The 12,500-nt window shown below is 39.9% G+C and overlaps 1 protein-coding gene across 3 annotated transcripts in view; it reads right to left on the reverse strand.

The window, feature by feature from the left end:
- The window catches only part of LOC131526430 (zinc fingers and homeoboxes protein 2), a 17,315-nt gene that overhangs the window by 1,618 nt on the left and 3,197 nt on the right, over positions 1–12,500 (reverse strand). For all 3 annotated transcript variants that reach the window (XM_058754747.1, XM_058754746.1, XM_058754748.1), the window contains exons 2-4: positions 12,203–12,276; positions 2,190–4,768; positions 1–655 (exon numbers count right to left, since the gene is read on the reverse strand). The exon at positions 1–655 is cut by the window's left edge and continues 1,618 nt beyond it. In XM_058754747.1, coding sequence (XP_058610730.1) covers positions 2,200–4,599 — 2,400 coding nt within the window. In that variant the 5' untranslated portion in view covers positions 4,600–4,768; positions 12,203–12,276 and the 3' untranslated portion in view covers positions 1–655; positions 2,190–2,199. The remainder of the gene's footprint in view (positions 656–2,189; positions 4,769–12,202; positions 12,277–12,500) is intronic.

The raw sequence follows: 12,500 nt of genomic DNA on the forward strand, positions 1-12,500 counted from the left end.
CTGCTCGTGTGTTGGGTGTTCCAGACGTCTGCGAGACATTTCCGTCGCTCAGATTCATCAGGATCTGCTATTATGAGACTGAAGTGAATCTACAGAACAAAACAAGGGGAAACAAGCTTCATGTGGCCTATCATACAGCAATGGCATCTCAAACAAACAGCATAAATCTGGCTGCATTTTATTGGATTCCAGCGGAGGTCTGTGTGTGAAGAGAGCGTTAGCGTTTCATACAGATGCAGATACACTACAGCAGAGAAACAGTTCATTACGAGTGTGTGTGTGTGTGTGTGTGTGTTCACCAGCAGAAGAGTGAATCATGACTCTGTCAATAAAGAGTCCCGTCTGTAGTAGAAGAATCATGGGCTGTCGCAGAGAAGCTTCCTGGCAGACGGTTAAGAAATGTCCACTAAAAAACAGCCAAATCTTGTTCCCATTATAAAATGTAACAAAATATGCCATAAAAATGTACGGATCTGCAGCATATCTGCAGTAAAGGTATGTTTGCAGGTACTCCAGCGCACACGTTCCTCAGTGCGTTCCAAAACATACACACAACACTCACACAACATTACAACAACATTCCCACAATGCTCCAGTCCGACATCCGTGGTTCCTAAAGCACTTCGATGAGCGACAGTGACGAGCCGCTTCTCACCTGAGGAGGGAAAATCACAAACAGGTCAGGCCACAAATCGACTGAATGCGTGTACGTTTAACATCAGCTGTCACACACATTTCATCGGAAAGTGAATTCATGCTTTAAAATATTATATATTGAAATATAGTAATTAAATCTCCCACTGAAGATTGACCTCCGGTCATTGTTTTCCATCATTATTATCATTGTTTTATTCAGAAGAATGTTACAGGTTCAGTGCAAGTTAAGCCCCATCCGTCTCATTTGGCAAATAATGTTGACTACCACTGAAAATAATTTAAACACCGTTTCCAAAATATAGGACTGAAGCATTATATAAAATCACTTGCTCTCTCGGTGTGTGTAAAGTTACACTGTGATCTTTGAGTGTGTTCTGATCATGTACAGTAACAGGTAAAACTGCAGCATGGTCTTGGCAGTAACTCTTGTGTACATGTACGACTTTCTTCGGTGGAACAAAAAAGAACATTGGGAACTAAACACCATTGACTTTCACTATGGACCAAAAACTGAGACATTTCTCAAACTATCTTCTTTTGTGTTTCACAGAAGTCAGTTAGTCATACAGTACAATTTTGGGGGGAACAATCACTTTAAGCAGAAGTTCATCTACCTAGAACAGTAGTCCTGGACTATTTTTTTTTTTTTTTTACAACAGCTCCAATAATGAACTTTTTTGTTCTAAATAATTTCAGTAAGGGAATGCTGGTGCATGTACTTCTTTTAAATGCTTTGATTTTAAACCATAGACTAAAAAAAAAAAAATGGACAAGATAGAGAACTTCCTTCCACTATATAGAAAAATGAAGCCAAAACATCCCAGTGTGGCCACGGTCATGCCATCATTTGATTCAAGTTACAGCTCGTGCTATTTCTAGGGGAAAAAGGACTATATTTTCAAATAAAAACAAAGAAAATCAGAACAAATAATCTAATTACAATCAACAGAACAAATAGATACAATAGAGCAAAGATACAAATAAAATAAACAGTGCTTTTCAGGTAGGTCTAACATTTTTTTTAGGTACAAAAATTGAATAAAGTAATCAAATGTAAAATAACATTGCATATTTGAATGTATAAATTAAAAATGAATCCTTATTAAAGTTGCAAAAGCTACAAACAAGAGCAGTGAGTGGTTTCCTTGTTTTTGCGGTTTGATTAATATTAAAAAAAGTGCTGTCACTTTAAGACAAATTACAAACTTACTAGAAAAAACAACTTCATTAGAAAAACCAACACTTGAACATACATCAGTGTGATAAAAGCGACCTAAAATGATGAAAACCATCTTTGGGAAAAATTTGTTTGAAGTGTAATTAGATTTTTTAGTTCAGCTTAATTCCTATTCGTTTATAGAGAGCGCGGGATTTATGACCTGATGGCGATTTAAATGTTTTGGCTTCACTTTTCATGACATGCACACTGGTTTTAAGCTATAAAACCTCAATCGTATTTTAACACAACCGAGGTTTCAGAGTTTTTGTCACAACAGCATGTGCAGCACCGTTCTGTTCATCCTTAAACGTACCTTCTGTCTTCTAATCTGCGTCTGAGAACAGCTCACATGTGTTCCCTCCACAGTCCTCTCTGCCCTCACCAACCGGCTGTCCATTGCTCCCAGTGTTGCTGAACCAGTTTTCGATCTCTGGGTTGCTGCTGGGTTTGGTGTTGTCTTCTCTCAGCGGTCGTTTTGTTGCGACGTTCCGCTCTCCAAACATCTCCTTCCGGTCTAGGATGCGGCCCTGCTGAGCTAGCCGACTATCTCTGAACCAGCGGACAAGTTCTGTGCGAGCCAACCGCGCTTGCATCTCCAGATGCCTGAACTCTACAGGCGAAGGCCATCGGTTCTGGACAAAGACGTTTTTGAGAAGGTTCGCAGACTTGCTGACTGGAGGCACGGGGCTGAAGGAAAGGTTGCCAGGACGTCTCTGAGCTCCATTGAGGAGAGTCTGCTGGGACTCCCGTTTAGAGCCCATGGAGTTCAGCAGGGCTTGTTCCAAATCATCTCGAAGTGCTCGGCGCTCCAAGAACCAGCTTTCGATTTCCTCTCTGGACAGTCTAGTGGTGATGACGAGGTGTTCGACCTCATTATAGGACGGGAAACCGTTCCTCTGAAAACTTTCCTCTAGAAGCTTCATTTGCCCTGGACTCTTGTCCTTCACTCTCTCTAGCAGAGGAAACTGAGTGGGAACTGGACAAGCAAATCCAACATACGAGTTCAGGGAATTGTTCTGGGAATTTGTAGTATGATCAAAAAACCAGTGCTTAGCATCCCCATGGGGCATTTCTTTGCCATTCGGACTACTGAAGCCTGGGAATGCTGGAGCAGCTGATGGCTCTATAGACTTACACTGAAGGATTGGTGTCGGGGACGAGGACAGAGGCACGGACGATGGAGTCTGCATGATCATTGGCTTACTCTCTTGTGGGGTCTCCACAGCTGGTGCCAAGGGCATGGTTACACCATTACCAAACTTGTTTTTAGCAATAAATGTGGAGGCTGGAGTATGATTGCTCATTTGCTGATCAATTACAGATCTTTTGGGATTGCTGGACACTATGGGTGACAAAGGAAGTCTTTCTTTGGGCAACTCTGAAGGAAATGCCACAGGTATCTTCTCTTTAGATTGAGTCATTGGGGGTTTCCCTTTAGGTGGGACAAAATGTGCAGCAACAGGTCTCTTCATGTCTGAGGCCACCAGAGAACCAGGGCTAGATGTTTTGGTCTCTGAGAGCCCAGGAGAAGAAGCGATAATGAGTCTTTCTGGAGGTGGAGCTGGTGGAGGGGGCATGCGCAGACTCTCTTTGGGGTCTACAGATGGACGTTTGACCTCTGAAGCCAAGAGTGGAGTTCCTAAAGTGCGCTTAAGCGTCTGACGGACTGCTGTAGCAATGCCAGGCGTACAAGTAGTGGGTGATCTAGCAGTTGTGATGTTTGATGCAAGGCTGGTCTGCACAAATCCATGACAAGTAGCTTGAAAAGGGTTGAATGGTTCTCCAAATGGTGAAGGCCAGATTTTACAGATCTGGTGTGCATGTGCTATGCTGCCATTGAACATCTTCTTACGGGCTTCTTCCACTTCTTCAGGGGACCAGGTGATGCCCTGCTTCAGACGCTGGGTGGTGAACCATACCTTGATCTGCTCCTCGGTGTGTTTGGAGGCAGCAGTGAGCCAGGAGAGCTCTGCGTGGGTCGGATATGGGAATCTGTTAAACGATGTGATCAGGGTGACATTGCGGTCCAATATGGGGTTGTACTTGGTGCTGTGAAGAGGAACGGCGATCGCTGGAGAGGTGCTGAGATTGGGGGGTCTCTGAAGCAGAGGCGTTACGTGACTCGTAGGCTCTGGAATAATGATTGTACCATTTACACTCACAGCTCTGATCTCATCATTCAGCACTGGACTGTCCAGCTCCTTCTCCACATCCAAAGTGCTGCTGTTTTCCATTCGTGTCTTTCCAGTTTCTTCTCCTTCTGGATTGCTGGAGTCTCCAAACAGTCCCGAGTCATATATGGTGTCCGAAAGGGATCCTTCATTCTCGCTCTCAATGGTTTGCTCCAGGATACTTTGGCTATCCAGTTTGATATGCCTGACCTTAAAACGGCTCTCACCGGGGTGATGAACTTTATTATGACATGAGAGGGAGTCAGACTTGGTGGTACTGAAATTGCAGATGGTACAAAGGTAGAGTGTACTGACTGGACCTTCGGACTGAGGGATCTCCTCATGATCTCTAAAGTTCTGCTCCGATGCAGAACCCCCCTCGGACTGCTGCTCTTCCTTATCATTCAGGGATGTGCAGTTTTCGTTTGCTGGCACAGGTGAATATCTGCCCAACACGGTCTTCACTGAAACATCCATTTCCATGGAGTCTTCTGCAGTGAAATTGGTTGCACGGAGCACACAGGGGTGGGACGACTTCCTTCGGCTTGACATGATGAGTATGGTGACTGTGGCAGGGATGGTCTGGTGAGGGAGTTTAATGGGGAACGGGGGGATAGGAGTGAAGACCCAGCATTTGGGCAGCTGGTATGAGACGCTCCCTCAGACAGGGAGCTTCAGCGGCGAAACGGGGTGTCATGGACGCTCGTCACACAGAGCTCACCTGCACAGATACAGAGAGACTTTATTAGACTTTAAGAGTGGTTGGTGACACCAGACAGATCCTGTAGCCGGTAGAGCACGGCACAAGTAATCCCAGTGCTGTGGGTCTGATTCTCATGGAACACACATTCTGAGTAAATCTTTACCCTGAATGCACTGTGAGATGAAAGTTTCTACCAACTGCGTAATGCACCAGTCTTTTCTTAATGTTTTGAAATAAGAGTACTCTTGACTATGCAAATATACTGTAACTTTTCATGACAGAAAGTTCCCCCCTGATTAATTTGAACTGATTATACGGGATGAGCATCCCAAGGTGACTTGGAGTTACACAAGCTTCAGTCTGGATCCAACGCTTACGAAGATCTGAGAAGAGATGATGCCAATCCTGAACCAACACACAAAACTACCAAATTTGGCTATAAGTTTGATCGCAACATATAATCATTGCTGTTGATAGTGTTCACTGTCCATTTGAATACATGTCATAAACTAACTGCATGATTTTACTGTACATTTCTGCCATATGGACAATAATAAGCTACTCCTAAATACAACAAAGAAACTTTAATTTTATGTAAAGCTGCTTTGCAATGATTTGAATCGTGAAAAGCACTATACAAATAAACGTGAACTGAATTATTTACATTATAAGTGGATTCAGGGAATGAAATAGTCCTTAAAGAGTCCTGATTTCAAAGTCTGTCTAGAGATGTTCTAAATATAGTTTCCAGAGCAAAATTCTGAACACTGGATGAAGTCAGGTTCAAAATTCTTGTTTGATTTTGTTGACATCATAGAGTTAAAAGTTTTTCACTCCCATAAATCAGAAAATACTGTTAACAGACAGAAAACAAACACATTTTCACCATTTTTAGGAAAAAATGTTGAATAAATCAGTGTGAATTAAATATGAACAAACCTTCAGAATCTAGAGAGGAATAAAACTGTAGGTTTTGGTGTGTGTAAGTGTGTGTAAGTGGAAGAAACAAACTCACAGCCTTTAAACGATATGCATTTTCAGCATGTTTTTGGGGGAATAAAATGTTGTATAAATCAGTGAGAATGATATTTGAACAAATCCCTCAGTAAAAACCTTTAGAATATAGATGGGAATAAAACTGTACGTTTTGTTATAAAGTAAGTGCTGCTGAAACTCAATAATTATGCATGAAAACAGTGTCCAAGCAGCAATATCTGCAACTGCAGTGTGGTTCAGACTACAATTAAACAATAAACACCTCTGATGAACAAAAAGACTCACGTTTCAACAGAGAGACCGAGGAGAGACTATGCGTTTGCACAGAAGGTTCATGAGTTCAGGCATTCCAGAAGCAAAGCCAGCAGCTCAGCTAAGACAGAAGACTTACCAACAGCTTTAGCTGGAATCACAGGCCGAGAGGAGGAAGAGAAAAGAACGTTTCTAGTTGGCAAGAAAATGTGAAACAGGTTTGTATTCATTTGTAACTAATCCCAAACGTTTGGAGGTGGCGCTCAAGGCCGCAGGTCAATGAGACGATTCTGGCACACGGAGGAGATTCGACTGAGAATCCAAACACACACAGAGCCGCAGGACAATTCACATGAATACATTCATCACAGCAGCAGAAACGCAAACAGAGGACGCATTGTACTCCACACACACACACACACACACACACACACACGAAAGCAGTTTCATCATGTCTGTCTTAAGAGTGGATAAATGAAAATGTTAATTATAGTTTCCTGCACCCTTTTTCATTCAATATGATAAGAATATTCAAAACAAGTATTTGTTTATAGTCAAATTAATGTCTGAAAAAGATAATCTTACATAACACTGAAGAGAGATGCAATGGTTTGTTTACAGAAGCAATTGTTCTCTCAATGTAGGTTTCCAAATCCTTACAGACCAATCCTGTGTGAAACTAATTTGTTCTGCAACTCATAAAATGTTCAGTTTAAATGCAGTATTTCATTTGACAACTTCTTAAACTTTGCTACTGATACAAAAAAAAGTCCATGGCTTCTCCGCTTCCAAACAGAGATGCAGAATCCATTTAGCTAATGAAAGCCAGTTCTTAATGACTTCATCCTAAAGGAAGTGACATCATTTTGGAGGGTAACAGCGGCACAAGCCTCTATTATCATTGGATCTAATGATTTCTGGGATGTTTTGTGGTGTAATTTGGTTTGTGTCCCTCTGAAATATTAAACCCTGTTTGATCAAATGACACAAATCGGTTCGATAAGATCAACATTTCAAAAGATATGAATATAAAACATATGAAAATCAATGAATGTAAGCAAGCTGTCAGTCCCTCGCTGAGTAATGACCGACTTTGGCTCTTTATTTCCATCACGGTCACTGTGTAAATAACCAAGTGTCAGATTCTGATGGACACTTATAGAAACACGTCCCTACACCACAACACAAGCAGACTTATAGTTTTAGTCCGGACAAGTGAATGGAGTAAAAATGAAGAAACTTTTGTGTACAATATGTTTTCTGAAATGTTATGTTTAAATATGCAAATTCAACATTATGTAATGAAATATGCACTCATTTCCAGAACAGAAATCGGAGCATTGGTTCATAATTCTTCTTTAAGAGTTGAAGTTTTTCCAGAGGAGATTCTGAATTTCTCTTTTCATCACTCCATAAATCAGAAAATACTGTCAACACACACATTTTCACCATGTTTTTTAGAAGTAAAATGTTGTATAAATCAGTGTGAATTAAATATGAAGAAACCTTCAGAATATAGAGAGGAATCGGTGTCTGTAGTGGAGAAACAAACTTTTAAAGATATGGATTGGAATTTAAATCTACAGACGCAAATAGATAATGTGCAATAAAATAAAGACTTAAATGTGTATTTTGGATGTTTTCTTTCAAAACTTTACGTAAAGCCAAAAAGCCCAAAATATCAAAATAGAAAAATGCATGAAAAGCAGTGTTTTTGTCTGTAGTGTGCTGCTAGTTACTGACAGAACTGGATCCGTCACTTTAGCGTGATGAGGAGTGCTAATACAGCACATCGCTGCTGGAGGAAAGAAATTGGTTTTCTCTCTCTCCTGATTAGAAATGTAAAAATATTAAGGCGAGCTTCATTTCCATGTTGTTGTTATGGCAACAGCTAGAGTTTGACAGGCCAGCGACGCTGTGTGTTCGTTAATTACAGCAGCCTGACAGCGAGCAGCACCGCGGGGACACGTGTGTGTGTGTGTGTGTGTGTGTGTGTGTAATGACCCGCTCACATCACCAGCGCTGGACTGTCATTATAAAACTTGCATGAGACTCTGTCGGTGTCACACACATGATATCGTCTAATAAGTGAGTGAAGGACTCCAGGACGGGTTTGGGATGAACTCAATCACACTCGTATCCATCAGACCCATGATGTTAGAGTAACCCTCCCTCACAGCATTCAGTCCAACAATCACAGGAGAACCAAACACACGCGGTTTAGACTCGCACAGCTCTGATCACGCAAACACACACACGCACTGTTACCATGGAAACCACGAGCAAAGCCACGCTTGACACCGGACGCTCGTGTACACACACACACGTTCCAGCACAACTTTAAACCAGTGTGATTTTGGAACAGTGGCGTAGCAAGTCAGCCCCGGGCCCATATGCAAAAAAAAATAAATAATAAAAATTGTACAATGTCAATTTTATGATCAAATACACACCATAAATATGTTTTTACGCTCTTTAATTTGTAGTGAGAACTATATTCACTTCAGTTCAAGTTTCAAAAAACATCAATAAGCCTACGTTTTATTGCTGTTTTTCATGTTAAATGTTAAGAATGACAGGTTGGATGCTACAGACTTTTTATTTATTTTTTTTTGGCAGAGATGGAATTTTCACATTAACTTCACATTTCAATGATTTTATTATCGTAATTTTGACTTCATTCTTAAAATATTATGACGTTAATCTTTTTCATTTTTCAAGGAGGCACTAAGATGCCGCCTTAGGCTATTTGTACTGCATGCAAACATAATCTTGGCACAGCGGCCCAAAGAAAAAATAGTGAGGAGATATTCAAATTATTTGTTAATAAACTAGTGTTTTCTGAGTCAGTGTCACAAAGATGAAGTTGATAATCTCACCACCTCCTCACTGGATTCACCTTTAGAGAAAAATATTTTACGGATTACATGATGAAAGTTTTTGTTTTCGATTTGAAATATTTCGTTTTAAAATAATTTAAAGCATTCCATAAATATATTTATCATGTCTGTGAGGCAAGTATTCGCTGAGTTTCAGTTCATCGTTGTGAAGCGCTCCTGCTCAAAACCGAGACGGCAGAAAGGGCATCCTGTTTGTTTTCCTTATTTTAAAAAATCACAACGTTTTGTTGATATTGTGAGTGCACACAAATAAAAGTAGACCCTTTGCAGTTCCAAATGATGTATTACTCTTACCTTTACAAGCAAAAATTATGGCGTATTTTAAGTTTTCACTCTTATTAAGAAAAAAATAAGTTATCGCGCCGGTGCCTCCATGTCCTTCAAAGCGCTTCAGCTTCCACTCTCTGCACAAATATCTGGATATGCATCTAACAGCACACATTTATTAGATTGTTAGCTGAATACTACACTGTTAGTATTTGTCCTCTTGTTTGTGATCTTTTCTTTTTATTCAATTACTTGTCTTCAATAACTGAAGAAGTTTTCACTTACATTAGTAAGCTAGTATTAGTTAGCTGCTCTTGCAGCATCAGAATTGAGAATTGTGAAACTTCACTGGTATCTAAAAAATTTTTTTATCATAGCATGCTTATTTTCATCAAAATATACTCTCTATATATAATTAATTCAACTTAATCATTTTATAAGATTAGTTGATTATGAGAAAACCCTTTTGCAATTGTGTTGCACAGCTGAGAACCGTTGCACTGATGGAGCAAACAAGGGAGCATGGCACGCTTTAGTATATCTGAACATCAAGGCAAAGGTTGAAGAACACATTCATCATTTCCATCAAAATCATTATTTCTAACTCAATGTCAGCATGTCCTGTTCTTTTGCTATATTTCCTTTTTTTTTTCTTCTGCGCTAGAAGCTCAAGTCAAAGTCCTTGTGTGTGTAAACATACTTGGTAATAAAGCTCTTTGTGACTTCTGGCTTCTACTGCCCAGTAATATAATGTGATAAACCGTCTGGCACAAATTATTAAAGTTCAGTGTGAGTCATTTGTTAAGATTCCTACATGTTAAGATTATGTTTAATGAGCTCTGATCACATGACCAACCGTAAGCTTTACATTAAGCCGACGCTTTTATCTGAAACGACTCGTATCATCACAAAGCTGCCCAACGCTCGTATTCTGGACCTTTCTGAGCCCGGATCCGCTTTCACTCCGTGTGCTCCGAGTCTAGACAAAAGCTGGAGGAAGACGAACAAAAGAAAGAACAGAAACGAGTGTGAGGAGGGAAACGTGCGGCTCGTTCTCACCAAAAACTGCTTCAGACTCAAACTGATGTTACTGATGCATTCGCAACACAGAATATTAATGTGCACTGACTATTCAACACAATCAGAATGTTTGGAGATGAAGATCGGTGAGAAAATAATCACCAAATATCACTGCACCAACCAAATGTGAAATCTTGATATATTCTGTTGAAATGCAACGGTAATGAGAGTGCAATATGCAATGCAAACATTTAGAAATGACTGATTTTAAATGATTTCACATTAAATTAAAGGGGTCCTGACATCAAATTTGCCTTGATTTTTTGGCATATAAGAGGTCTTTGTTTATAATGAGGAGGATGTTTTAATGGTACAAAGCATTTATTTAATCAAGCTCAGAAAGCAGAGGGTCGGAATGAGGGTTGAAAATAATCATTTTTCCACATATTTATTTGTTAAAAAAAAAACTTTATTGACATTATAAGTAAACCTCAAGGAACATATTAAAAAAAATAAAATAAAAAGAAATCTATGTCACGACCCCTTTAAGAGTTGAACCTGTCAGATAATGAGTTGTTTCTCTTGATTTGGGGTCTGTTTTTCATCTGCAGAGATGAGGGTCCTGAGAGCCGCTGACAGCGGAGCTTCGGCTCTGTTCTCTCCTCTTCTTCTAATTTGGGAACTTTGTATTTCGTGGCTTCTCATGTTTCTGTCTCCTGAGGATGAAGCGCTTCGTTGCGTCCCTCAGTTGCTTTGAATAAAAGCGTCTGCTAAATGAACAAACGTTTGTAAATCATTGCATCGCTGTGCGTTTAACAGATACATGAGAGTTTTAACGAAGGGTAATGGTGCGTTAGATTTATAAAGTGTGAGAGGCTTTTCAGTGAATCACTTCCATCTTTTGAGAGGAAAGGATTCTTCCTGTTCTTGATAAATCACCTTTCAGTCAGATTTCTGAATAAAACGCTATCTTTCTGGGAAAGGGATGTTTAATTGAAATTCCTCCGTCCTGCATCAGAGAAATCTCAAGCCAGTCGTTTGTCTTTCTCTACAGAGTCTCACACACACACACACACACACATTCTGTCTGTTCTGCGAGGAACAAGTGTAAAGGTGATGGTCACCAGTCACAGCCAATAGGAGTGCAGCGCCGAGCCCCGCCCCCACCTGCTCATCCAATCAGATTGATTCCAGCTCAGGAATTCTGTCCACAGCCAAACTCAATATTGACTTGCCTTCAAACGCCTCCTCGAAGAATAAAGAGATACGGAGAGACGAAAGCACACGCTTATCTTCTACTGTTCTATACTTCTCATGTTTTTATAGAAATAATTTGATTTATATGCCCCTCCACTAAGCACAATAACAATAATTAAACTATAAATACACATGGGTGAATCGTATTTCATCTCAAAATCAAATAATAAAGTATTTTGCATAAAGAAGCTTCTCTTTCTGCAACGCTTTGCGAAATTGTCCCTAATTATCACGACTATAATGTTTCTCCTTCTCATTAGTTTTTCATTAGTGTAATACAATTTTACATCATCACTTTGTGTCTAAAATGTGCTATATCAATAAACTGGCTTGCTATTTACCTGTAATGAATCTGAAGTCCCACACATCCACAGAAAATAGCTCATTTCTGCCTCACAAACTAATTATGAGTTTATATTTTTTGTAATTTCTTGACTTTCATGTGGCACTGGTCTGATTTTTATTCTGAAAACACTGTAAAATGACGATCAGATGAATGCAGAAGTCAGATACAGTAAATTCAGAATACATATTTAATTTGAGGTCATGAAAACAGAAAAATATCTTATTGCTCCTAAAATGGGCTGCATTTTCTTTATGCAAACTATAATTATTATTTCGGGTTTTTTTCCTTCAGATTCATGCTGGTTCATGATTCTGGTTCAGCACTGCAGCTGTGATTGCATTATCGTTTCCCAGCAAACCCCGCCCATTAGCATGGCATCATCCAATCAAAATAAAGCAGTGAAAGCAGGCCTACCGGGGGTTTGTGAACTTCCCGGACGGGACGAACCTCACCGACGGAGAGCGTCTCAGCATCGTCTCAGCAGATTCCTGTGGAGACAGAGACCAGAGGAACAAATCCCATAAATCCTTTATGCATAAAGCAAATCAACTGCACTATTGGAACCTAAACTCAAACTCAACTGTAAAATAAAACAAGATGTTAGTCAGTTACGTTGTATTTGTATGTAACGATTACATTTGTTGGGACATGAAAAAATCATGGTGCTCCTAAACAGGCTTGATTGTCTCTCAGACATCATTTATCAATTTTT

This window comes from Onychostoma macrolepis, chromosome 19 (genome assembly GCF_012432095.1).
Source record: "Onychostoma macrolepis isolate SWU-2019 chromosome 19, ASM1243209v1, whole genome shotgun sequence".
Lineage (NCBI taxonomy): Eukaryota > Metazoa > Chordata > Actinopteri > Cypriniformes > Cyprinidae > Onychostoma > Onychostoma macrolepis.